This window comes from Lissotriton helveticus, chromosome 5_1, assembly GCF_964261635.1.
Source record: "Lissotriton helveticus chromosome 5_1, aLisHel1.1, whole genome shotgun sequence".
Taxonomy (NCBI): Eukaryota; Metazoa; Chordata; class Amphibia; order Caudata; family Salamandridae; genus Lissotriton; species Lissotriton helveticus.
Genome location: NC_136065.1, coordinates 340888148 through 340915738, shown reverse-complemented (window position 1 = coordinate 340915738; position 27591 = coordinate 340888148). Strand labels below are relative to the sequence as shown.

Genomic DNA, 27591 nt, shown 5'->3' with positions numbered 1-27591 from the left:
TAACCTAATAAGGGTCACATCGGAAGAGTAGCAGGTTCATCGGAGCTTGAGTGAAAGCAAAGGGGTCCGCTGGGAAACCTTAGACTCGGAGATATCCCGGAAAGAGTGGATGGGTCTAGGGAAGTAACAGGTTCACTGATGCTAGAGTGAAGGGTGGGCGGAAGAGATCTACCCGCAGCGTGTGAAAAGTAAATGGAAGTAGTTTACTTGCAGTAAAATAAATCTTTCCTGTCTAGACACTTGAGCACTGTGGCGAATGTGTATTCGTTGTAAAATAACCAAGTACTAAGCACTTTAGAAAGAAAGAAAGTTTCCGTTACCTTGTGAAGGGAGGGAGTCAGTCGCGAAGCGTCTCTGACGTCACTCCGTGCCGCGCTGGGATTGGTAGATACAGCGGGCGGGTAGCGGGGCTGGAATTGTGAAGGAGGGGTGAGCGCCGAAGCGTGAGAACTGTCTCGCGAAAAGGCCGCGCACCCATTGGCCGAAAATATTTTAACGCGTGCACCCATTGGTCGCACGGAATTACAAGACGCATTCTGATTGGAGGTAATTTGTAAACAAAGTTAAGTGTATAAATCGTATGTGGCACTCGTATTCTCCAGAGACTAGACCCGATCCAAGAAACCAAGGGTTTGAAAGGGATCAGTGGAAAGCTAATAGATACGATATTATGTACGGAACAAAGAGAAAAATGTCCCTTGTAAAAAAGGTAAAGAATTACTTCAAAAAGGACAAGCCGATTCAAACTAGAGAGGGCATTGTTATTCCACCACCAAATACTCCCGCCTCTTTCATGATGTTTGACAGAGGGTACAATACGTGTGTGTGGTTAGAAAATTGGGTAAAATACACAAAAGACGACGGAATAATGGCCTTTCCGTTAGAAGGTACCTTTAATGGTAGGATCTTGTTCAACTTAAGAACCCGAATGAATGAATTACATCCCAGACCGAGACTAACGCAGTATGAGGCATTAGAGGAATGGAAGATTGAGGATTTCCAAAGAGAGAAGCCCCGAATGGACAAAGGGCTGACAAAGTATTACCCAAAACTGAGACAGGAATCCCGAGATAAAAAGATGAAACAATGGAGACAGAGCATGATAGTTGAGGGACTGTTTCCCATGATGCCAGCAGAAGATCCTCCCGGGGGGGGGAAAAGAACAGAAAAGACTAAACATTGGGGGCCCCTGGGAGAATCAGATGACGAACTGTTAGATGACATGTGCATGAGAAGTCCGCCTCCTTATAATGAGGGGCACCGTCCTTCGAGTGCAGGGGATATTCCCCGGAGACCCCTACAAAGGGAAGAGGTCAGGTCCGCAAGTGTAGGAGGGGATTATATAGTTCCTCCTTATACTGAGAATCTGGGACCCGTAGAAACCAGAAGTATTTACCCAAGGAGACCAATTGGTGGGGAGATGGGATATTCACGTTATGGAGATTTTTGCTCTCACCCCCCCTTCGGAGGTGAGGTGAGGTCCTTGAGTTCAGGAATGCCACGATTACAGTCCCGGGATGAGGAAGATCAGAGAATTCTAGGCACAGGAAGTCTGTTTCAGAAACCTAATTATGGCGGAGGGCCGAGTGAGACTCATCCTACTGCCCCGAGTTATGCTCCCATTCTGACCCCGCAGGTGTTACATGGAAACTCCTTGGACAGGTTATTAGAAGAGAAAGAGCGAGAAGCGCTGGGGAATCAGCGAGCTGAAATAATACGGAAAATGTCACAGCTAAATGCAAGTCCTGAAGCATTGACGATCCCAGTAACAATCGGACCGGTGGTTCCGCTGTATGGGGACCGTCAAGGGACTCCAAAAACTCCCGTAATTACCCCTGTCATTGCACCGACCAGACCAGAACCCTTAATTATAGATGATCAGACCAGTGAGTGCGAGTCGGAGGTCTCGCTGCTAGATCTGCCCATTAGAAAGACTGGGAAAAGGATCCCGAAGCCGCACACGTTTAGTACGAGGGCAATTCAGATGGAATCGACCTCGGGTACTAGGAGTGTCACATTGGTGACTCCTGAAGAAATCGAAAGATGGAGTCAGGAATTGGAAAAGCAAACGTCCCCAACGAAACCTTTAGATCTTTACAAGCTGAGAATAGAAATAGAGGAATTGATGGCAGGAAACGTAGGATTAGACAGATTAAATACCTACTCCGAAGACGAAATGCTGTTTATCTGCAAAAGTCTCACCCGAAATACCCGAGTACTTCATGAAAAACTGACTGACACTGCTGCTAGCATGGGTATAGATATTTCAAGATCGAAACCGCTGCAAAAACCATATAGAGCAGATTTCTCAGACAAAGATTTGGAAAACTTGAATGCTTCAGGAAATAAAGCACAGGTCAAGGAACTATTGTCAGTATTGCAAAAATGGGGAGATGTGGAAAGGTGGAAAGCTAGATGGGCCAAGAAAAAGGATGAGGCCAGGTCTAGGCAGGCAACTCCCGAATTTTTGCTAAAGGAAGCTGAAAAACCAGAGCAGTTATGCCCTATGCGCGAAGTACCAGGTGGGAAATATGTGCACGTTCCATGGTCCAGACAGGATATTGTGTCCTTTACTAACGATTTCCCCAAATTGCGCGAAAAACCAGTAGACTGGTACCGGCAGGTGGAAAGGTTCGTAAAGGTGCAAAAATGCCTGTGGAAAGACCTGGATGGGTTTTTCGACATTGTGGTCCCGGTAGATCTGTGGACCGAGTGTAAAATAGCCATAGCTTGGCCTAGTGAAGAATACCCGAGAGATGGCAACACAGGGGAACCATCGAAAGAAGTGATGAAAAAATATGAACAAGTAATACAGCATTTGAAAATAAAAGTGCCAGCAAAGGAAACTGATTGGACCAAGATAGATAGAACAACACAGGAAAGAGACGAGACAGTGCACTCCTTTTATGAAAGGCTGTTGCAGGTGTTCAAAACATACAGCGGTATAGACAACATCGAGATGAAGGATATGACACATTTTATTTACAGGTTTGTAAATGGTTTGAGACCCGAAATTTGTCAGTGGATAAAAGATAACAAAATCTGTTGGCATACTAAAAAGATGGATGAGGTCCTACGGTACGCAAAGTACTGTGAGGACGAGATGGCAGAAAAGAAAAAGGCTCTCAAGGAGAAGGTTATGTGGGCTCAAGTGAAGCTCGCAGAACAGCAGGAAAAACAATTGAGTAAAATGGTTAAATCTAATGAGAACAAAAGTCTTGGGGAAGGGGGTGGAGGAAAGCCCCGGCCCAAAATGAGCAGGGAGGAGGCAAAGAAGAAATTTCCCTGCCACCAGTGCGGGGAAATTGGACACTGGCGAAACGAGTGTCCTTATCTGCAGGATGATAACGCCCAAACACCTGATTTAACTCCACAGACGCAGAAAGACCAAGAAAGACCCAACCACAGGTAAAAACGATTCAGTTGCCTCGAGCACCAAAGCAAGTATTTAAGGGAAAATCCACGCAGGGTGATGACGTAGAAGTCTGGGAAAGCAATGAGAACAGAAATACAGCAACTTCGCAGTATTTACTAAACGATACCTTCCTTTGTGATGACCAGTACTGACGGGGCCTGAGAGGGGAGGACGAGGAGTGCGTACTTGGCGCCTCCTTGCCGGTAGACCAGTCCGGACCATACATTGAAGGAAAGGTTGACGGAAATGATGTCACTTTTCTGTTGGACACTGGCGCTACCCGTTCTACTGTGAGAACAGTGGACGTTCCAAACCTACCCCTCTCGGGAGAAGCCATCCAAGTAGTGGGTGTATCTAATCAATTGATTAGTACTCCTGTTACCGAGCCCATGGAGATCTCAATTGGAAACTTTAAAGAAATGCATAGATTTGTCGTTTGTGACACCAGTCCAGTGAACTTACTGGGACGTGATTTGCTGTGCAAAATGAACTGTACCATCTTTTGCACACCAAAGGGTGTTGAAATTCAGACCCCAGATGAAGATGGCATTTATAAATTAATGTTAATCAGACCGGACTCAGAAATTAAACGAATGACTATGCAGGATTTGCCCAAAGAACTCCAAGAAACAGTGAAGCCAGAGGTATGGGACTTTACCGGAAAAGATGTAGGATTAATGAAAAACGTAGACCCCATACAGATAGCCATCAAGGACAATGCAGTATACCCTAATACTAAACCCTACAGAATGAATGCAGAAGTGAGAGCAGGGGTTGCCCTGGAAATACAGAAATTGCTAGAGGGAAACATCATACAGGAAGTAATGAGTAGCCCATGCAACTCACCGATTATGGGCATCAAAAAGCCTAGTGGCAAGTACAGAGTAGTGCAGGACCTAAGAAAGGTAAACAAGATAGTGATTCCTTGCTGCCCTATTGTCCCGAACCCAGCAGTGATTCTGTATCAGATTCCCTGGGATGCTGAGTGGTTCACTGTGATAGACCTGTGTCATGCATTCTTTTCCATTCCCTTGCATCCAGACAGCAAATTTATTTTCTCATTTGCCTTCAACAGTCACGTGTATGTCTGGAACAGGGTCCCCCAGGGGTACACAGAGAGCCCCTCTATCTTTAATCAGATCTTGAAAAAATGTTTGGAAACTTTGGTCTTACCTGGAAATTCTGTCTTGGTGCAATACATTGACGACCTCTTGGTGGCGTCTAAAAGTCATAAGGACTGTGTGATTGACACCATTGCCCTACTGAATCACCTGAGTGAGAAGGGACATAAAGTGGCCCCTGAAAAATTACAGTTCTGTGCAAAATCAGTGAAATATCTGGGGCACCAGATAGAGAAAGGCATCAGGAAAGTAACGTCAGAAAGAGTGAGAATAATTCAAAAGATGCAGTTACCCCGTACTCAGAAAGAAATCAGAATGTTCCTTGGAGTGATAGGATACTGCAGGCAATGGATTCTGGGATTTGCAGTCCTAGCTAGGCCCTTGATAAAAATGACCAAGAGAGGAACACCGGATATCGTAGAATGGGATGAGGAAAGCTTAACAGCCTTCACCAAATTGCGAGATTGTCTGTGTACAGCCCCTGCGTTGGGAATGCCAGACTATTCCAAGGAATTTGCCCTGTTCTGTGACACCCGCGATAATTGCGCGTTGTCAGTCCTAACACAAGAACATGGCACAACCAGAAGGCCTGTGGCATATTTCTCTGCCACCCTGGATCCAGTGGCTGCTGGATTACCAGGATGTCTGAAAGCCGTAGCTGCTACTTGCACAAGTTTAGAGCAGAGTGAATCCATTGTCATGGGACATCCTGTAACTGTGTATGTTCCACATGGAGTGGTAATTTTGTTAACAAGAACGAAAACTCAGTATCTCACCCCAAGTCGGCTGACTAAATACGAGAGGATTCTCGTGGGTGCTGCAAATATAACAATTGTCAGGTGCAACATTCTGAACCCCGCCACTCTGCTTCCCAATTCAATGGATATGGAAGATGGGGAGGAAGATGAGCATAACTGCATTGATTTAACAGAATTTAGCACAAAGCCACGCCCAGACATTAAAGAAACACCTTTGCCTAAACATGACTTGGAATTTTTTGTGGATGGTTCATGCCTAAGACATGAACAAGGAGGCCTGAGTGCTGCCTATACGGTAGTCTCCTTAACCAAAATTGAAGAGGCAGGTTATTTATTTGAAGTAAAGTCTGCACAAGTAGCCGAATTGATCGCGATGATAAAGGCTTGCAAATTGGGGAAAAACGTACGCCTAACAGTGTATACTGACAGTCAGTACTGTTTTGGGGTTGTGCATGACTTTGGCCAATTATGGCTACAGAGGGAGTTCCTGACCTCATCAGGTACCCCTATTCGAAATGGAAAAGTTGTTCAAGACCTTTTAGAGGCAATCCAGTTACCAAAGGAACTGGCAGTGGTCAAGTGTGCTGCCCATAAGAAGGACTTTGACCCTGTATCTTTGGGAAATGATTTCGCGGATCGAGTGGCAAAATTATGCGCCAGAGATCGATATATCATAAATCCAAAACGGGGGGGGCCCGGAACCAGCTGCCAACTTCGAGTGTTTGAAGAAGTGCCTACATGGGATGAAGTGAGAGAATGGCAGCAGGCGGCACCCTGGCAAGAGAGAGAGAAGTGGAAGGAAGAAGGGTGTAGACCAAGACGAGAGGATGGTGTCATCTTGGGCCCAAATGGTATGCCTGTGTTACCCAGACACTTGCTTGGCGCAATGGCGAGATTGATACATGAGGGATCACACATTGGTAGGGATGCCATGATTCTGGTATTCCAACAGACTTGGTATAGCAGAAAGTTCAGGAAAGTAGCAGAGTCCCTCTGCCAGAGGTGCCTGTCATGTCAAAAGATGAACCCAGGCAAGAGAACAATAGTGGAACTAGGGAAAATTGGGAGGTCAGCGGGTCCCTTTGTGAGAGTACAAGTTGATTTCATCACCATGCCACGTTGTGAAGGGAAGCGTTATGTCCTTGTCATTGTCTGCCTATTTTCAAAGTGGGTGGAAGCTTACCCTACTCCCCAAAGTGACGCACTGACAGTAGCAAAGTGTTTACTGAAAGAACTGATACCTAGGTTCGGGGTTCCAGTCACTATTGAATCAGATAGAGGCCGACATTTTCAGAATGATGTGATCGACCAACTCTGTAAGGCATTTGGGATCTCGCAAAAACTCCACTGTGCATATCATCCAGAGGCTTCTGGAGTGGTGGAACAAATAAACGGGACTATCAAAACAAGACTAGCGAAATTGTGTGATGCATCTGGCATGACCTGGGTAAAGGCCCTGCCTCTGGTTCTGATGGGACTCCGAAGTATTCCAGACCGAAAGACAGGCCTGAGCCCTCATGAAATCTTGATGGGAAGAGTAATGAGACAAGCATGGGTACCAGGAAGCAAATTGTTGAGTATTACTGATGATTTGGTGCTTGAATACTGCAAGAGATTAGGTGACCAAGTGCGTTATATCTCTCGCCAGATCGGAGTAGACGCCGTCGCCAATCCAACGACTCCTCTCCACAAACTGGTTCCCGGAGACTGGGTCAAAATAAAGAAGCATACTCGGTCGAGCTGCCTGGAACCGAGGTGGGGAGAGAAGCGCCAAGTGATCCTGGTAACGACCACAGCAGTAAAGTGTGCCGGTGTTCCCCATTGGATCCACGCCAGCCACACTCAGAAGGTACAACCCGACAAAGAGCCGGGAGAAAAAGACGGTCCAGCAGAGGGGCCTGCAGAAGCAAGACCAGAAGTAACTGACGACGTACAGCCCAGTACCAGTCAAGCTGAGGGGTCCGCAGACGTTGGTCCAGGAGTAGTTGATGACGAGCTACCAAGAGTCCAGCCTGCTGAAGGGTTCCCAAAGGTTGGTCCAGAAGTAGCTGATGACGAGCTGACAAGCATATGGCCAGATGAGTGGATACCATTGATTGACCTTACCGAAGACCCCATCAGAACAAGCGAACGAATTTTGAAAGGTAGAGAGTGGAATGGAGAGGAAAAGCAAGGCACAGGCGAAGAACCTCAGGGTATTGAGATTCACATCAAAACTGAGGAAGGAGAAGGTCAGACAGGGACAGAACAAGTGATCGATACTCCTCCACTAACTCTGAGGTTCCGTAAAAATTATTACGATGTTCTGGGCATTGCCGAATATGGACGAGTTTGGTATCTACGAACCGTAAATGACGAGTTCAGCAGGTGTGTGTATTTTCGCTACACTACCTGCCAGGGTTCGTCTAATATTACGCGTTCTTCATCTGAACCCTCGGGTTCCATTTTAGATACGGCATCCATTTTGTTTCTTGCCCTCACGTAGTCAGCGAGCAGGTAACTGTTCGCCCCTTGACCCTCTAGTTCCCAAGCCTTGCGGAAGACGCATATTCCTTTCATGCGTCTTTATGGCCGGAGGAATGACACAGCAAAGGCAAATGGCACAGCTTGAGGGTAATCTGGTCGTGCCGGCTTATTGTGACAGCCGTGCAGGCGATGGGATCCAACTCTTTGATCCTACGATCATGCTTCCGATATTACCCCCACACTCTTTTCTCTACACGTGTCTGACTTCCTTGCAGCTGCTCTTGTCTCTTCTTCTTTTTCATTTACAACTCTAATGGGTGTGCCTAATGGTGGGAAGATGTACTTTTACAGTTGGGAACCGGCATGGCTATTGTAATGATGTTCCGGGATTCTGAACACATGAAAGCGACCCTTTTGAAGCCTACTGTGGGAACCGGATTGTAATCTTTTGTCCACATGTTATGCAATGGTAACACTCTGTATAAAAGAGAGCGACCTACAAACTCAAATTGAAGCAGACTCGCAGAACTACTCCATGTACTTCTTATGACTCTTGTTTCCCTGCAGTAATAAAAACTGATCTTTGACGCCGAAGGAAGTGTCCCGTGTCTCTGTAGTTTGTGCGCCGAAACAGGTATCCCATGAAGGTTATAGGTGTTGTTCCCTGGCACCGCTGGTACTGTTAAAAGTCCAGTCCTTCAGTTGGCGCCCAACGTGGGGCGACTTCAGCGGTACCGGTCCAAAGCCTGATGATCGTGAGGAACTTCGTGTGAAATCTCCGAGGGAAGGTGCACCCCGCTTCATCGATCCTGTTGTCGAAATAAGTGGCCCGAAGTTTTTCCCTGCGAAGATTCTCGCCTCCTGACGGCTGCGACGGACCGATGCCCTGACTGTCGACCTGTCTTCGACGCCCGGCGCAGACCTTACGTACAAGCGAGACGATAGACGGGCCTTCCTGGTGACGCCATTGAAGTTCTGAGTTAAGTATTTGTGGGTCGCTCCCAGTCCTTAGTGATTGTTCTAGCTTTTTGAAAGCTTTGTTGTTAGCCTTTAAGGCTTTGTTGTAATAGCTCACCGAGCTTTGTAATAGCCTCCTCAGGCTTTGTGGTTAGCTCTCCGAGCTTTGTGGTAGCCTTAAGGCTTTGTTGTATTGCATGGTTCCATTGCATTTGTGGTTCTTAGTATTGGTTCTTAGTATTATTTGACAGTTGCAATTGCCAAAAACCGAGGGTTTTGACTTACACGAGGTTTTATTGCTTCGGTAATCCTTGAAGTTTGATACTAGGTTAGTGTGCACGATGCCTAGCCATAGTGGTTTGTTTCGTATTTTCCAATGTTGCGCAATGGATTCCCGGTTGGAGGACTCGTGTCCGATACCTCCAGTTGGAACTCCGATACATGATCTTTATAGTCGACATGGGGTGGGTCCTATAATATATAATGATTACTGGGTCCGCTATACAAAGAAAGACGGTGACCTTAGATGGCCACCACATGGAACTTTTGAACTTTCGATTTTAGACAATCTTGAGGCTAAATTATTTTTGAAGAAAGCTAGGCCAGCTATGTTTGATTCCTTTCGGATATGGCGTAAAGAGGCCAAGCAGAAAGAAATCAAACAACTTAAAAAGGATCAAAAGCAAGGGTTCGTTCCTATAATTCAAACTATACGAGAATGTAAACAGGACAAAGAAGAAAAGGAAATGGAAATCTCTACTAGATTGCATCACATGAAAATAGATAAATGTTATCCGGTTTTACCGAATAATCTAGAAAAGAAAGAAGAAGATTTGAAGGAGGATTCCTTGTTGTCATATTTGATGAAATCACCACCTCCTTATGTACAGGGTGCTACTGCCCCTGTAGCTGCTCCTGTAGTACCTCCTGTTGTACCCCTTGTTGCTCCAGCGGCTGCGGGTCAGCCCGTTGTAAACCCTACGTTTGTTCCACCACCTGTCCTTGTTCCTACTGCTCCTGTACCTGTATCTTCGCAGACTGTTGTTTCTGCTACTCCGACTATCTTGTCAGTTCCTACTATGCCTCCTTTCACCTCCAGTGTTGTTGCCCCTGTTTTTCTTTCCCCTTCTGTTCGTAAGCGTGTTCCTAACTCTGTTGCTACCCTTTATTCACCTCTTTCTGGTCCATTATTTTCGTCTAATTTATCTGAAACTCCTCAGAGACGGAGTCATATCCCTAGTGGTAGGGAGAAAGAAACGTTAGTAACCATGGCACATAGGTGGATAAGACATCCTGCCAACTACACTCCTCGTGTGGTCTTTGACACGTTTTCTCAGTTTAATGAGCCTACGCAGAGATTCGTGTTCGAGGAGATGTGTAACTTTTTGAGGGAAGAATGGTATAATGATGATGTAGATAATGTACCGTCTGACATAATTGAACTTCAGAGTCACTTTTCGACTGGTATGATTATAGGAGACGATGTGCGACGTGCCGTGGAACGCTTATTAGCGTTTAGATCCACAGCACATTCTCGGGTGTCCTCAGATGATACCACTGAGAATTGGAAAGCGGTTCCTGGTCAGTATCCTATGAGAGAGGTTCCGCCACTTTGGGTGCCTGGTGACCCTGCTGCTAACCCTCCAATTCTACCGCATTTTCGAAGGGTATGGATACATCTTCCATGGAAACGATCGGAAGTTTTGCAAGTGAAGCAATCCTTACCCGATCCGCGTAAAAATCCGGCTGGTTATTATAAGGAGTTATCACAACTGGTAGAAGCTTCTATTATGAACCTTGCCGACATCGACATGTTGTTTGGCAATGTTGTACCGCAACCAGTTTGGGCTAAAATTCGTCAAGACAATCACGCAGTTGAATTAGGGGGTGATTGGGCTGCATTGATAGCGGCTGATGGACTACAAGTTGGTGGGGCCAAACCTGACCAGTTGATCTTGGATTTGCCTCAGAAAATAATTACGCTCATGAAAACTCTCATGCCAGCGATGAAGGTGAACTGGGATAAGTTATCAGCTTGTAAGCAAAAGAAAGACGAGAGTGTCTCGGATTTCTTTACAAGGTTTGAGGAAACGTTTGTCGACCACAGCGGTCAGGACATGGGAACTGAGGGAGGCCAGAGGTTATTTGTTGACAAATTTGTGTCAAATTTGTTGCCTGAATTAAGCAACAAGTTGAAGAATTCGGAGAGTGCGTGGGCAGTTTCAACCCCAGCGCAAATACTAGCAACGGCCCAGTATTATGAGAATAGGGAAAAGGAAGAAAGTGATCGTGTAGAAAAGAAAACAAAAGAGCTCAAAACGAAGGTTTTGTTGCAGCAAGCATACCCTCCACGATCAAACCAAAATGATTCACAACAGCAGTATCGACCACGAGCACAGCCTGATAGGATGCAGCCGCGTTCTGATAACTTTGATTATAGATCTTCACTTGGGTATAATCAGTGCGCATATTGTAGGAAAGAGGGACACCTAAAATATGATTGTCTTGCCTTACGGGACCGCCTGAATGGTGTGTCGACACGTGGAAACCGTGGTGGTGGCCCCCAACAGGCATCACGTGGTAGAGGTCGTGGTTCATCCCACAATCAGATTGATCGTCATCAAAATCAATCGGATGCGAATAATTGTTTTAACCAGCGAAATATGGGGTAAGTCCGATCTGCACAGTATAATGTGGATGATTATTACGTAGAACATGAGACTGTTGTAAATGACCACTACTAGGACAGCCAACGACAAAGAGAGGGAGTAGTGTCAGTTCCGGTCGATCAGAGTGGGCCTTACGTTGCAGTGGCTACATCGGGTGTAGTTGAGCCTTTTCTGTTAGACACTGGTGCGACGAAAAGTTCCATCATGCATTCGAAACTCCCTGGCGCACCTTTGTCTGGCTTAACGAACGTTTCCGTTGGATTCTCTGGCGCCCCTGTTAGTAACCCAGTCTCTAATCCTTTGCCTCTTATGATTGGACCTCGTGAGCTAACGGCTCCGCTGATTCTATCTACTGGTTGTGGTGAAAATCTTTTGGGCCTGGATTTGTTGAAACGATTATATGCAACATTGTATTGTTCCCCCGAAGGAGTGGAGCTTACATTGGGACGGAGAGTGATCTCTCCCATGTATTTGTCGGTCGATAAATTCCCACCGGAATTGAGTTCCCTCCCTGCGTCCCTATGGGCCACAGGTCCCAACGATGTGGGCCTGTTAGACATTCCACCCTATGTGATTCAATTGAAACCAAATGCACGATTACCACGTTTACCTCAATATCGTATTTCTCTTGAGGGCGAACGAGCGCTGTTAGCAATCGTTCATGATCTCATTGGAAAAGGTGTTGTTGAAGAAACTCGTGGAAACGTGTGTAACAGCCCTGTATTGCCAATTCTGAAACGAACTGACCCAACTAAACCTCCTGTGTATCGTTTCGTTATAGATTTGAGAGAGGTAAATAAAATAGTGGTTCCACAATTTCCTGTGGTTCCTGACATTACGGCCTTACTAACAATGATTCCGGCATCTGCCTCCTGGTTCACGGTGATCGATCTAAAGAATGCCTTCTTTAGTATTCCGATTGCCGAGGAAAGCAGAGACCTATTCGGATTCTCATTAGGTGGTCGCAGTTTTAGGCTAAAACGCGCTCCACAGGGCTACTGTGAGAGTCCGTCAATCTACAGCCAAGCACTTAAAGGTCAACTTGATGCCTTTGTTTTACCAACAGGTGCAGCTTTAATTCAATACGTTGACGATCTTTTAGTGGCAGCTGATACAGAAGCTATTTGCAAAACAGCTACAGTATCATTGTTACACTATCTACATGACTTACACCACAAGGTATCGCCTTCAAAGCTACAGTATTGTTGTCAAGAAGTAACCTATTTAGGTCACTTGTTGTCAAGAGAAGGGAGAAGGTTGACCCCAGAGAGAATTGCAGCGATTACCCGAATGACTGTGCCAAAAACCCAGAGAGATGTTCGTGCCTTCTTAGGTATTACGTCCTATTGCAGACAATGGATTCCAAATTTTTCATTGTTGGCGAAACCATTGATAGCCCTTACGTGCAAGGATGTTTCATCCCCATTGCCTTGGACTGGAGAGTGTCAGAAAAGTTTTTCTGAATTACGTGATGCGTTGTGTTCGGCTCCTGTGTTGGGCACTCCTGACTACAGTAAGCCGTTTACACTATACGTTCACGAGAGGGGTGGTTGTGCGTTGAGTGTTCTGACACAACCTTTTGGTGGTAAGCAACGCCCATGTGCCTATTTTTCTTCGACTTTAGACCCAGTAGCAAGAGCCTTGCCAAGTTGTTTAAGGGCAACAGCGGCAGCTGCGGCGTCCATTCGACAGTCCGCAGGTTTAGTCATGAATAATATGCTCACGGTAATGGTTCCGCATGCAGTTGACACTCTATTGAATCGAACGAAAACTCAACATCTGACGAGCGCAAGATTGTCTGGATATGAGTTGACGTTGCTGGCCAGTCACATACGGATAAAACGATGTAATGTGTTGAATCCAGCAACATTGCTGCCAATCGACACAAAATCAAGTGGTGAAGCAGTACATGACTGTTATTTCAGAACTGAAGAGGAAACTAAGGGTCGTATTGACCTAAAAGATACTCCATTGACAGATCCAGATGGTACTTTGTATGTGGATGGTTCTTGTTTTAAGTTGCCAAACGGTGATGTAACGACTGCGTATGCTGTAGTAACATTGAGAACGGTTGTGGAAAGCGCAAGATTAAGTCAGAATTCGGCTCAGGCCGCCGAGTTAATCGCATTGACGAGAGCGTGTGTGTTGTCTAAAGATAAACGGGTGAATGTGTTTACAGATAGCCAGTATGCGTTTGGTGTGGCACATAGTTTTGGACGATTGTGGAGAGAGAGAGGATTCCTTACGTCACATGGCACGAAGATTCAACATGGTCAGCTTGTAAATGATCTTTTAGATGCACTCACATTGCCTAAACAAGTGGCCATAGTCAAATGTAGCGCACATCAGAAAGTAACAGATGATGTGGGTCGTGGAAATGCGTTTGCGGATGAAACGGCTAAAGGGACGGCTAAAGATTTGACGAACAGAATGTATGTTACGAGCTCAGTGAGATGGCCAACAGAGACTGGTATGTGTGAAGACACATTTGAAAGTGTGAAAGGAATACAGAATGAAGCCACTGAGACAGAGAGGACTAAATGGAGAGAGAGCACGGGAAGATTGGATGAGAATGGATGTTGGGTGGATCTATCAGAGAAGCAGAGATGGATGTTACCGGATGCGTATGTGCTCGCTGTTGTTACAATGGCTCACGGTATGGCACACATCAACACAAAAGGCATATGCAAGCTGTTGTCTCATGTATGGAAGAATGATGGGATTACTAAGTGTGCCGAGAGAGTGGTCAAGAATTGTATGGTGTGTTTGATGCACAATCCTGGTAAGGGCACTCCCACTCCACCTGGCCATTTTGCCCCTCCTACATACCCTTTCGAAGTCATCCAGTTGGACTTTATCCACATGGACCGATGTAATAACTTGAAGTATGTGTTGGTTGTGGTGTGTGCATTCTCTAGGTGGATTGAGGCCTACCCCCTTAAGGATAATACGGCTTTATCCACGGCAAAAATCTTGCTCAAAGAGTATTTTCCCCGCTACGGAATGCCTCGGGTCGTATGGTCGGACAACGGAAGTGAGTTTGTTGGGAGTGTGATGAAGAGTGTGTGTCGCGGTTTAGGGATAGTACAAAAATTTCATAGTGCAAACCATCCACAATCAGCAGGCTTGGTGGAGGGATATAATGGCACTCTAAAACTGAAGTTGGCTAAAATTCAGGCAACAACTGGTTTATCATGGCCCGACGCTTTGCCTCTAGCTCTCCTGTCGACCAGGGCAACTGTACACTCTCGAGTAGGGCTCAGCCCATATGAGATTGTGTTCGGCCGTCCTGCCAATGTATGGGGAGTCCCAAGACCTAAGGAATTTGATAGAATTGAATACCCTATGTTGATCGATTATCTCTATGATCTGACTGCTAAATTGAGTTTGATTCACCAACAGGTCTTTGAGGCTCTGCCGTCACAAACAGAGGGTCCTGGTAATCGGCTCCAACCAGTAGACTGGATCCTCGTCCGAAACTACGGACGAAAACGAAACCTTGAACCAAGATTTGTGGGCCCGTTTCAGGTGCAGCTGGCTACGAGGACGGCGGTTCGACTACACGGACGCCGGAACTGGGTACACGCTACCCACACCAAAAGAGTCCCGCTTCCTCTGCCGTCGGACACCTGGACGAGAAGAGGTCTTTCTTCATCTGAGACCGACACTCCGCAACGTTTCGTTCCATTCAGCGAAGCTCGGCTTGTATCTGACACCGTTGTTGATTCCCCTCAAACAATTTCCTCCACGTCAACCTTGGAAAATCTGACTGTTGAACAATCGCCTGAACAATTGAACACTCCTTTGCCGTCCAATCCACTGTTTGAAGATCAGACTCGCCCTGGAAGTAGCCGATATTTTCTTCGTCCACGAACAAGCCACAAATAAAAAGATTTTTTTGTTTCTAGGTTCTACATTGCTCTGAAAACAGTGGACATTATATATTGTGTATCTTTTTCTTTTTCGTACAGCCAAGAACATTATTTAGCTAGAACCTACCATCCAGGTTGACCGTAAGGCCGTGCGGGTACTTCCTTCTGTTTAGCAGCTATCGACACAAGGTTGGTTTCTATTATCGATTTCTGGGAACTCCTGGAAATTGATAACCGCTACTCAGAACGAAGTGCGTCAAGAACGTCGCGGACGGTCATTAGGGGATGGAAACATCATTGTCTGAGCTGTCGAAAAGGGAGGAAATTTTGGCGCAAAAATCTGCAGTGCATAAAATATTTCATACGAAATGGGTTTTCTTACAGGTGGTCATACTGTTCCTGACTATATCTATGTTGCTGGTGGGGGGAGTATATTATGGGTCCCAATTCCTATTGTCTTCTGCTACATCTACTCTCCCATCTCGTGATCTATATTTCGTTTCTACTGTCTCTCCACATTCCTTTTATCCTCTGCCTCAACACGAACAAGTCAGACGTGCGGAATTCAGAAACAACTCTTTTATCCAATTCCTGCATCAGCATCAGTTGGTGGTAAACATTACCAACTGTTGGGTGTGTGGGTTAATGCCACATACCATGGATAAGGGTATTCCGTACTTAGTTCTGCCTTATAGTGCACAAGGGTCAGCTCGAGCATTACAAACTATGTTCCGTAGCGCACTAGATTCCTACCCCCATCGAGAACCACGCTCAGCAAACTCTGGTCCTGGCCCGTACCACAAGACTCTGGCGAGAGCTATTGCAGACTTAGATAGAGATATTTTTGACGCATCGCTCATCCCAGAGGAAGAGATGCGAGCATATAAGGAACTAAGTGAGGCTGAGTACAGCTTATCAGTGGGTGAGAGGCAGCTTAAAAGCTCGCCACCGATATGGATTGTACCTCACCTTGGTAATTTCTGCTTGAAGGGTCTTGGTCGAAATCCGAGAGCTCAGTTTGGGGAGAGTGCTTGTACCGAGACGTATGTCTTACCGACGCTCTCTTCCCCTGTTTTTCTGCCTGCCAAAGGTACCTACTTTGTATGTTATGATCGAGCCTATACGTGGTTACCTCATGACTTCTCGGGTACCTGCTATATTGCGAATCTTTTGCCTCCCACTTTCACTGTGGCCTCTGATTATCACAGAAATAGAATTGTGAGAGGTGTGGTTAGCAAAGAAGATACTTCCGGACAAGAAGCGGGAGACTTCTTTAAGGGTTTCCTACCGTTCTGGGGACCGATGGTTAATAGCAGGAACTTGAGGCAGTTAACTCGTGTAGTAGAATCAACTGCCAACATAACTGCAAATGCCCTTGGTAATTTGACAGCCGAGCTCCAAGCGGATAGACTGATGACGTTGCAGAACCGTATGGTTCTAGATATCGTTCTAGCAGATAGAGGTGGGGTTTGTAAAGTCATCCATTCGAGCTGCTGCGTATTCATACCTGATAACGCCCCAACGGTTTATCAAGCCATCTCTAAATTGCACAAAATTTCGGAGTCCATACACGTGGACGAAGGAAATTGGACGCTTCTGGGATGGTTTTGGGGTCTGATATCAACTTGGGGTTGGAAGATTCTGATGATCATAGGGGTTGTTGTGACATTTCTGTTTTCATGTTGTCTTTGTGTGCAATGTGGTCCTGCCTTATGTGGCCTTTGTGCTACGACGTGTATAAGACAGCCCGTTGTCACCAAAGAGGCATTGAAGGATAGAATAATGTATCAGCAACATCTGAATGATCTGATGAGTGTCGAAATCGATTATGATTCCGACTAGTGCTTGCCTACATGAGGGCAAAAGGACCGTCTGAGGTTCCGTAAAAATTATTACGATGTTCTGGGCATTGCCGAATATGGACGAGTTTGGTATCTACGAACCGTAAATGACGAGTTCAGCAGGTGTGTGTATTTTCGCTACACTACCTGCCAGGGTTCGTCTAATATTACGCGTTCTTCATCTGAACCCTCGGGTTCCATTTTAGATACGGCATCCATTTTGTTTCTTGCCCTCACGTAGTCAGCGAGCAGGTAACTGTTCGCCCCTTGACCCTCTAGTTCCCAAGCCTTGCGGAAGACGCATATTCCTTTCATGCGTCTTTATGGCCGGAGGAATGACACAGCAAAGGCAAATGGCACAGCTTGAGGGTAATCTGGTCGTGCCGGCTTATTGTGACAGCCGTGCAGGCGATGGGATCCAACTCTTTGATCCTACGATCATGCTTCCGATATTACCCCCACACTCTTTTCTCTACACGTGTCTGACTTCCTTGCAGCTGCTCTTGTCTCTTCTTCTTTTTCATTTACAACTCTAATGGGTGTGCCTAATGGTGGGAAGATGTACTTTTACAGTTGGGAACCGGCATGGCTATTGTAATGATGTTCCGGGATTCTGAACACATGAAAGCGACCCTTTTGAAGCCTACTGTGGGAACCGGATTGTAATCTTTTGTCCACATGTTATGCAATGGTAACACTCTGTATAAAAGAGAGCGACCTACAAACTCAAATTGAAGCAGACTCGCAGAACTACTCCATGTACTTCTTATGACTCTTGTTTCCCTGCAGTAATAAAAACTGATCTTTGACGCCGAAGGAAGTGTCCCGTGTCTCTGTAGTTTGTGCGCCGAAACAGGTATCCCATGAAGGTTATAGGTGTTGTTCCCTGGCACCGCTGGTACTGTTAAAAGTCCAGTCCTTCAACTCCTGATATCGAAAAGGGACAGATCAGACCTAGTAAAGAGATTCGAGCGGAAGAAACTCAAGAGAACGAAGTGCTCGAACAGGATCAGATAGGATTAGGAGAAAGTGTTCAGGAAACAGAAACAGAGACATTTGAAAAGCAAAAACAAAATTCTCCTGAACAAGGCCAGATTAGTAACCAGGCAGAAGAAAAAGATGCAAGACCTGGAACTAGTGAGATAGGAAGGGAAATAGAAGAAGCAGAATTGCCACAAACTAATGAAAATAAAAGGGCAAGAGAAGAGAACGAGGTCTCAGTGCCAACTAAAAGACTTAAGAAAAGAAAGCACATTGAGCCTGGATACATAAAGAAATTGAGACTGAGAATAAAAACGGTAGAAGAAAAACGTGCAGAAGAAAGGAGAAGTGCTCGCATAGCAGAACAACCAGAAGACACTTCCAAAAGAAGGAGCGATCGAATAAAAAGACAAAACAAAAAGTACAAGTCTCCTGAATGGACGCTCGTTCTGGAGGAATTTGAAGACCTTGATATAACTGACGAGAGCGACGGAGAACCAGTCGCTGAGTACTCTGCCGAAGAAGAAGACGAGCCACCGTGAATTTGCACAAAGTAAGCTACTGGTGTAAAGACACAAAGAGGGGTCGAGAAACTTCTTCTGAGCCAAAATGTCTGATTCAACCGTGAATGGTAGACCTAGTTGCAGTCGTTGCAAAACATGCTGCAAGGTATGTGTATGTAGTATAGTTATAGTGATATTAATTTGGATAGGATTAACAGTTTTCATTCCTTTTGCGGTGAGCAAAAATACTAATGTTGACCCTACTGAGATTGTAAATACTGACAATGAAGAACTGACAACACAAAGTGTAGCAAAACATGAGAGAGCACTCAGACAAACAAAACAAGACCTAGAAGCATCAGATGAGGGAGGACTACATTATCATGGAGTAAAGAATAAAACGCATTTAAATGTTTTCGCAAACTTGTTAATACACTATGTAGAGACTATGGAAATTGAAGATTGCTATGTCTGCATGAAGCTACCTACCTCGGTGGCTGAAGGCGTGACAGCCCATCACCTGCCCCTGACATATGGAATATCCTGTAGCATTCTAGCAAGCTTATTTTACAAAAGAGGACCGTTACAGTACTATTACTCTAACAATGACGTGATCTTTTCTGAACTCCCTATACGTGGGAACTTGAATCCTGTACATACTAAAAGTGACGTTACTCGCTACATGGGCGAATACTTTCTGACTATAGGTAATATAGACATAGGTGACGCACACAGAGATAACTTGACCTGTTCTTTGCGTGAGCAGGAAAAGATGTTCCTGAACATGGCAGAGAAGAGGAGAATAAAAATAAAAAGAAAGGCAGATGACGAAACACAGAAAAGGCCAAAATGGGCTGAGAACATGGAAGGCACCTCAAATGGTGGAGCGGGTCCTGCTCTGTTGCTGGATTTTGAAAAGAAAGGAAAGCTATGTCTTCACCGCGAGAAGACTAGCTATTATAATAACATTTTCATTGGTTCCAGTGAATGTGAACATAATTACAAGGTAATTGGAGGTTGGGGTTTCAAAAATGGGTCAGAGCCTGTGTTTCCTGGAATTTATTATATATGTGGGGACAAGGCTTATTTCAAATTGCCGGATCACTGGTATGGGAGCTGCTATTTTGGCATTGTCTTCCCGAAAATATACCATGTGAACAAAGTTGCTGGAAGCAGTGAAAATACTAATGGCTTAGTGCGTAGTAAAAGAGAAAGCGTAGGTGAAATAATGGGTAGTATTTTCAGTGCACTGATACCTGGAGTGGGAGTGGTTCTGAACACTCACAGAATTTGCAAATTGTCCACTATAGTGGATGTGTTGTCTACTGACACAGCTCATGGATTTCTGCTGGTCAATACCGAAATGGTTGCGATCAGATCAATGGTTTTGCAGAACAGACTTGCTCTTGATACCTTATTAGCAAAAGAGGGCGGAGTCTGCCGGATGTTGAAGGCGCAACATTGTTGCACTTATATTCCGGACAAAAGTGTGCAGCTTAAAAGATACGTGAAAAACATTACTAATTTGGAAAGGGAACTCAAACCACTCGAGGTTGACAGTGCCTGGAAGAGACTGGTAGATGGTCTCTCAAATGTAGGTCATTGGTTTGCTAGCTTAGGTAAAAGCTTATTGTTCAAGGTACTGATGCCAATTGGAATTATAGGTCTTATCCTATTTTTCATATTTGTCTGTTGCAAGTGTCGTAAACACACCGAAAAGCATCAAGTGAATGCCAGAGGAGTGAAACGAAGTGTGGATGAGCTTGAATTAGAGGAAATGAATAATCAGATATACAAAAAGGTGAAAAATTCTCACCCTACCAAAAATGAGAAAGAGAAACTGGATCGATTGTTGGAAGAGATAGAGTTGTATAAAGTGTGAAGAAGTTGGCATCTGGTTCCATTTAATTTTGTGATGATAGTAAATATCATCAAAGAGGGGATTGATAGAGCAAGCATCGCATCGCGACTTGCTCGAGTCAAGAACCTCGCCCTTGTGTAATAAATTAATAAATTGTTCGTCTTACTAATCTTTTATTTCCATACTCGAACAAGGTAGAGGAAGCTTGCATACGTGTATTTCTAATACAACTAATCCATGTCTTTAAAAACATGGCCGCCGCTTGAAAAGTGCTTCTGCGCATGCGTCAGTCACACTCACGTGACCTGACGTAGTTATGAATTTTGGAGGGAAAGGGTGCGCATGCGTAATACACAGCTTTCGTGAATAACGTGGTAATGCTCTTGTGAACGTGTATATGTTGCTAACATTTAAACTGCATAGTATATTTTTGTAGTGATAAGTTTGAAATACAAGACCAATGATGTGTTTACATACATTTATTTCTATGTATTAATTTGTTCTCGCTTACTTTTCATGTACTGCGGGAAATAGGGGTCCGAACCGGTTGGGAGCCATATTGAGGGTCTCTTCTGCGCAGACTCGTGGTGCACTGAAAGGTGGCAACAATGGACAGTGGAACTCAGCCAGCTGGCAGCCACCGTCAAGATGCTCATGGGAAAGCCACCTCTGCCCTACGAGAACGGAGAAAGTTGCTCCTTATATGATACATTGTGTGTTGCGCTACTATTTGCCGTGCAGTTTCTCATGGGAACCCCAATCTTGCTAGGCGGTACCCAGAGATGTAAATTAGGCCTCCAAATAGTCTATTCTGATTGGTGTGTTACCCAAATCCTACCTTAGGACCAATCCAAATTGAGGGATTCTGACACTTTGCAACATTGGGGGGTGGTACACCGTCCCAAAACAGTATATCTACCCTGGGTTCACCTAGGGAAATTGTCCGACTTGTCTGGTTTAGCTGACCTGTCACTGACCCAACGCACTCAATAGGTGACTGAAGATACAGAGAGCTGCGGAGCACTCTGTCCGAAATTGACCATAGACTAAGGTTTTACTAAACCTTAAAGTGCTGGCGGAGCACTTTGCTGGGAGTTCGCTGACCCAATCGGGGTCTTGATCGATAGCTGCAGAGAGGGTGAAGCGCAGGCGTTGCTTCCGAACTGCGGGTGCTGGTCCTGTCCTGAGGGTCCTGTCCGAGAGGTCCTGTCCTGATTCCTAATCTGAGGGTTTCCTGTCCTATCCTGGGTGTCCATTCTGCACCTGCTGTCCTTTGAGGGGTATCCTTCCTTGAGGGTTTCCTGTCCTTAACTGACCCGTGGCCAGGGTTTGGTTTTCACACCAGTCTAGGTAAATATCACTCTGAATCTTGCACCTTTCTGAATTTCTGTCTTTTGCTTTAATAAAGACATATCTTTGCATATGTTAATTTTCCATGCTTTTCCGCAACCATTGAATCATAAAGTCATTTGCATTTATTTCATAACGTGTTCCTATGATACCCTACCTGTTAGAAATTATATTTTGCATTGCAGTTTGTCATTTCCTGATATGGTCTAGAACCTCCTTACTTAAATTGTCTAAAGAACTTTTGCCTTAAAGCATAGCGTGTCTCTCTTCATAGACTCCCCTATAGTTATATAAATGTTCCGAACTCCTGTCTTAGTCCTCTGTAATAATTCTAAAATACCAGTCCTAATCAAAGCCTATCCCATCTTTAGTGATTCATCTTAAACGTTCTAATGCCTGATCATTCATTTAAGTGTGCCCTGGTTCCATTAGTCTATAAATGGTTGCTCTGACTTATTTGCTATTCAGCTATGTACTTTCTGTTATTCTGATTATCGATTGCTTAATTACTGTGAATTTGATTATTTCGGAAATTTACTAAATTAGATAAAGACTTTAAAACTTCCAGTTGTCCGTGGTCATTTTACAAAAGGTATTTGAATATTATTTTGTTGGGTTTGTATTTTGCTGCCTTTCCTTTTACAGCTAGCTCCCTGATCCATCGTGGTCATAGGTACCCGTGTCGGTGGATGGTAAGTCGGGTACGCTGAAGAATAACGAAGGGAACTCACAAATACCTGATAGCAGAGCGTGAGGTCATCTGATCAATGTATATGGTGATTTGAAATATATGGGCCCGAAGCCAGAAGTGGCGAAATTATTGGTCGGGTGACCCGCGCGCTCTATCACCACCATTGCTACAAAAATAAATACACATTTTTTTGGCCTAGAATTTATAGACTTTTGTTGCAATTGGTGTTGCAAGATTTAGCAATGCCAGTAGCTCAAACTTAATTAATGCGAGACCTATTGCATTGCAAATGCTTGTTTAGATTAATGAGGTCCCAGCGACTTCAACAACAGGGTTTTGCAAAAACCATGACAACTCAAAAAACAAGCACACACTGAAAAAATCTGTGAAGCTGGAAACCAACATCAGCCCTTATTGTTTAAAAAGCAATCGTTGAACTTGTTTGTACCTTTTATTGAGAGAGTCTATGCTCTTTCCTACCTTGTACCTGTATTGATACACATTTCTGGTTCTCATTTGTTTTAGGACAGAGGGTGCTAAAAAAAGTTACTGTGCAAAACATCTTCCATGAGCCTCTGGATGTATCCTTTACATGTCCATCAAGCAAGCTCTGTTTATCTTCTTTTGTATCATAGCTGTTAATGTTTTCACTTATTGATCCAGTTTTGTGTTTCCTTTTGTTAAGGCGAAATAGAAATAGCCTCTACCCTGGAGAATGGGCAAATAGAAATTCTAGCAATTGAATGGAACAGTTTAAAAGCAATGATATGTGTTTTTGAACAAAAATACCAAATTATATGATGACATTGAAATGTGTTCAATTTCAGAACGTTAATGTCTCCAATTTACGTTTCATATGCAGTGACAGACATCAATTTGACTACTACGTGGAAGCATGCTGGAAAATCATTTATTCTTTTTGGCTGTCCAGGTTACCGTGTGCACTTCGTATTCTTGATTTTTATAAGCAATTTTCTCAGGCTGCTTTAATAGGCCAGCATGCAAGGTTTACAAAGAACACTGCAGTATGCCTTTTATGGCTCTGAAAATGGTTGGTATTAAGTTTCAAAACTATGCTGCAATTATGAAGAAGGCTAATCCTCAAAACGATGACCTGCTGTATGGTGATACTTATTGAGAGATTGGTGGCTCTAATATAGATGTCTATCTGCAGACACCTCACCTTTTGAATATTATCAAGGCACCAGACTTTATCCTTTAAATTTTCAGCAGTACCTGCTGGTAGGTGGTACCATGCTGCTCTGCGCTCACACTGTTCTGCTGTGGAAATGACATGCAGGTCCTACAGAGGCGTCACTTTCTTTCGCTGACGTCATTTCTTTCTTCCTAAGACACCAGGTGGACCTGGAACTAACTCTCATCTCTTTGAGACCCTTACCTCATCCAAAATTTTCAGTATGCAAGGGAAATGTCACCTCCCAAACTACAGGTTTTTTAACACTGCAAGGATCTGTCACAAACAAATTTCTGTGACAGATCTTGCAGGTCGATAAATTCAAAGGCCATACGAATCAGCGAGGTGAAACTCTGCATCACCAAGCACTGGGAGATTCCATAATGAGACTGGTCCAGATTACAATTTCAATCCCGGTCCAGCTTCAGAATTCACAGGAGTCATTCCAGAGGGTATTTTCATTTCATTTCAATCAAAGTCGTCACGTAAGTTGAAAAAAAAGTACAAGAAATCTAAGTGGGACTTGTCCCCTTCCAGTCACTCACATACTCCAGAGAAAACACGGGGTAGAACCATCCTTCTTAATCTTGTTTCCAAAATCGATTGACGTCCGACCCTAGTTCTGCAAGGCCTTGCTCTGACTCTTCGGATCCTTGCCGACTCCCACTGCAGTGCCTTTGGCCCCACAGAGGCAAAAGGCCCTCCAACTGGAATACCTTCGGTGGGTTTGCTCTCTGTGCCAGTTAGCCCCTTCAAGCCCATCAAGGGCTACCTCCGGCTCCAGTTCTGACTCCGCCTCTGACGCCACAGTCTGCACCAGTTCTTAGAACTACAATGCAGATGTCGACTCCATCTGCGCTAGAAGACGGGGTACTTATACTGTCTGACTTGGAGTCCATGCAGGTCGACCTCGACAGAGGATATGCTAGGCCACTGTCAAGGTGCCACTACCTCCACTTGACCTGCCACTTCCACAAGGGAGAACAAACACCCTTCAGCCCCTGTTTGCCACTTATTCAGACAATGAATATAACATGGGTGATGAGATTGGGCAGCCATACAATGAAGAGAATTGGTATGATGACCTACAAGAAGCTAGTGACCTTGATACCTCCTTAGATTCAGGGCTACTCTCAGCCCCTGGTCCTGCCTCTGAAGAGAGCGCTTCTCACGCTGTGGTGATGCATAGCATGGCTGAAGTCCTTGACCTACATCTCCCCACCATTGTCCTGACAGAAGCACCCCGTCTTGCCTTTCAATCAGGCACTTACTGATGCCTTGTTGAGGGCTTGGACCAAACCTTGCTCTGGCTCTACAGTCAACAACCAGATCGCAAATTGCTACCGCCCTAACACAAGCGACTGCACGTTTTTATTTCAACACCCCTCCCCTGAAACTGTGGTGGTGCAGATGTCTACAAGCTGGATGAAATTAAACACTTTTACAACTACTCCTTCGAATAGGGAGTCAAAATGGGTGGAAAACGTCTTAGAGACCAAGAGAGTCTTCTCATCCACAAGCATGGCTCGGAGATCAGTGAATGCCAGCTGCTATTGGGGCACTATTCCCATGCCCTTTGGGATTTGGTGTCTCAAGTCCTCCCAGGTGTTCCTGAATATCTGTGACCTGTCCTCTCCCAGGCTATACAGGACAGACGTGACGCAGCCAAGTTCACAATTTGTTGTGGCTTGGACACCACTGGTTCCATGAGGCAGGTCTGTGCTACCAGTGTCCCCATCTGCCACCAAGCTTGGCTGCAGTCAACCACTTTTTCTGGACAAAATCCAGTTGTCTCTCATGGACATGCCCTTTAACAGGACTCGCCTGTTTGGGGAAAAAGATGATTCCTCTCTAGAGTGGTTTAAGGATAGTAGGGCCATGGCACGCTCCCTGGGCTTATCGGCCCTACTTTGCTAACTGCATCAGCCCTATCACTCCTTTCATGGCTATGGCAGAGGCGTCCCGTCAGCCAATCCAAATTCAACAAGATACCAACAGTGTCACAGTCCAGGCAGTGGTGCCCACCAGCCCAACCGTTCCAAGCAAATGTGTTGTCTATTGCACTGCCCCCCTCAGTGTGATTTACAAAACCCCTTTAGCATGCCCTTAATAGAGCATAGCCACCCGGTTGCAGGCAGGATCTGGTGTTTTTTGCTGGGTTGGCAGGCCATAACTTTGGACAGGTGGGTCCTGCAGATTGTTTGGAAATGGTGCACCCTACCCTTTTTCCATGCCACAGCACCTTCCACCATCCCCCCAAAGACTGGGGACCTTTTGCTCATTTTCTGCAGCTCGCTAGAATCCTTACCAGAAAGAATGTAACCAAAGGTAAGTAATTTGTTCATTAGGAATGAAAGTTTTGTTCAGGCTTGCATTCATGAACCATATGAGACAGAAAAGGTAGCCCCCATTGTAGATGGCCTATGTACTAGGCATATACATTAAAACAGTATGCATTTGGCAATAGACAATGGTACAGTACTCTCAGGCTATGGAGATGTGATCTGATCTACAAAGCATCATCTGTAGTGTGGATGTTATGTGTATTTGTAGAGCACACTATCACCTGCAAGAGTATCCTGGCACTAAGCAGGTGTGTGTGCCTAACCCTGCATTTGGTAGGTTGGATAATTGCTTTTTGCGGAATTGAAGAAGAGAGGAGGAGGCTCTAATGTGCAGTGGGGGGCTATTTCATTCTTTAGGGCCAGTGTAAGAGAATGCCTGTCCTCCTTTGATGATTCAGTGTATGCGTGGAATGTGGGTGAGTAGTCCTGCAGAGTGGAGGTGTGTAGGTGGTTAGTGGAAGGAGAGATGTGTTCAGGTAGGTAAACGTGTGTGTATATCAGGTGCTAGTGGAGCTCCCTGAGGTGTGCTGTCATGAGAGTTCGGTGTGAGAGGTTGAGGATGAGCCTGGATGCTGAGTTCTGAATGGTTTGTAGTCTTCTAGTGAGTTGCTTGGTCCTGGCGTAGAGGGTGTTATCATGGTCCAACTTGCTGGTGACTAGGGCATTGGTGACAGCTTTTCTAGTGTTGCTTGGGAGCTATTTTAAGATCTTCCTCAGCCTCTTTAGGTTGTGGAAGCAGGATGTAGTGATAGCTTTGACTTGTGCGGTCATGTACAGTTTGCTGTTAATGATTATTCTGAGGTTCTTGCTGTGGATGCTGGGTGTGTGAGTCCAAAATCACTCAGCTACCAGTTGGAGTCTCGTAGTGAGGTGTCCTTGCCAAAGATCACTACTTCTGTCTTGCCGGTGCTTGAAACAATTGGCTTTTATCCAGTTAGTGACGTTGGTCATGCGGGTAGTGAACTTGTTTCTTGTGTTAGGGGTCTTATCTGAGCGGGAAAGTATGAGTTGCATGTCGTTGGCATAGGAGAGGATGTTGCTGGCTTGTGCGCAGATGACGTTGGCCAGCTGGATCATGTATGCTTTGAAGAGGGCGGGCTGAGTGATGAACCTTGAGACATTCCACTGATGAGTTGGTGGTGTTATCTGAGAGAGAGTATGAGTTGCATGTCATTGGCATAGGAAGGATCTTGCGGGCTTGTGCGCAGATGACGCTGGCCAGCTGGATCATGAATGCTTTGAAGAGGGGGGGCTGAGTGATGAACCTTGAGGCACTCCACAGATGAGTTTGTGGTGTTCCGAGGTGTAACATTCCAGTCCGACAGCTTGTAGTCTACCTTTTAAGAAGGAGCAGATCCAGCGGAGAGAGGGTTTTGGGATGCCAATCTCATGCATGCACATGAAGAGGATGGGGTATGAGACAGTGTCAAATATTGCAGGAAGGTCCAGCAGAATGAACGCTGCTCTGTCTCCTCCATCAAGGAACATGTGGACGTTCTCTGTGGCGGTGATGAGGGCTGTTTCTGTACTCTGGGTGTGATTCCGGAATGCATGGTGTTAAGGAGC

At 45.2% G+C, this 27591-nt stretch overlaps 1 protein-coding gene across 1 annotated transcript in view; it reads left to right on the top strand.

Annotated features, from left to right (window-relative positions):
• Positions 1-27591, top strand: part of CFAP74 (cilia and flagella associated protein 74) — a 1328338-nt gene that overhangs the window by 959939 nt on the left and 340808 nt on the right. The window contains exon 32 of the mRNA XM_078642456.1: positions 23011-23066. Coding sequence (XP_078498582.1) covers positions 23011-23066 — 56 coding nt within the window. The remainder of the gene's footprint in view (positions 1-23010; positions 23067-27591) is intronic.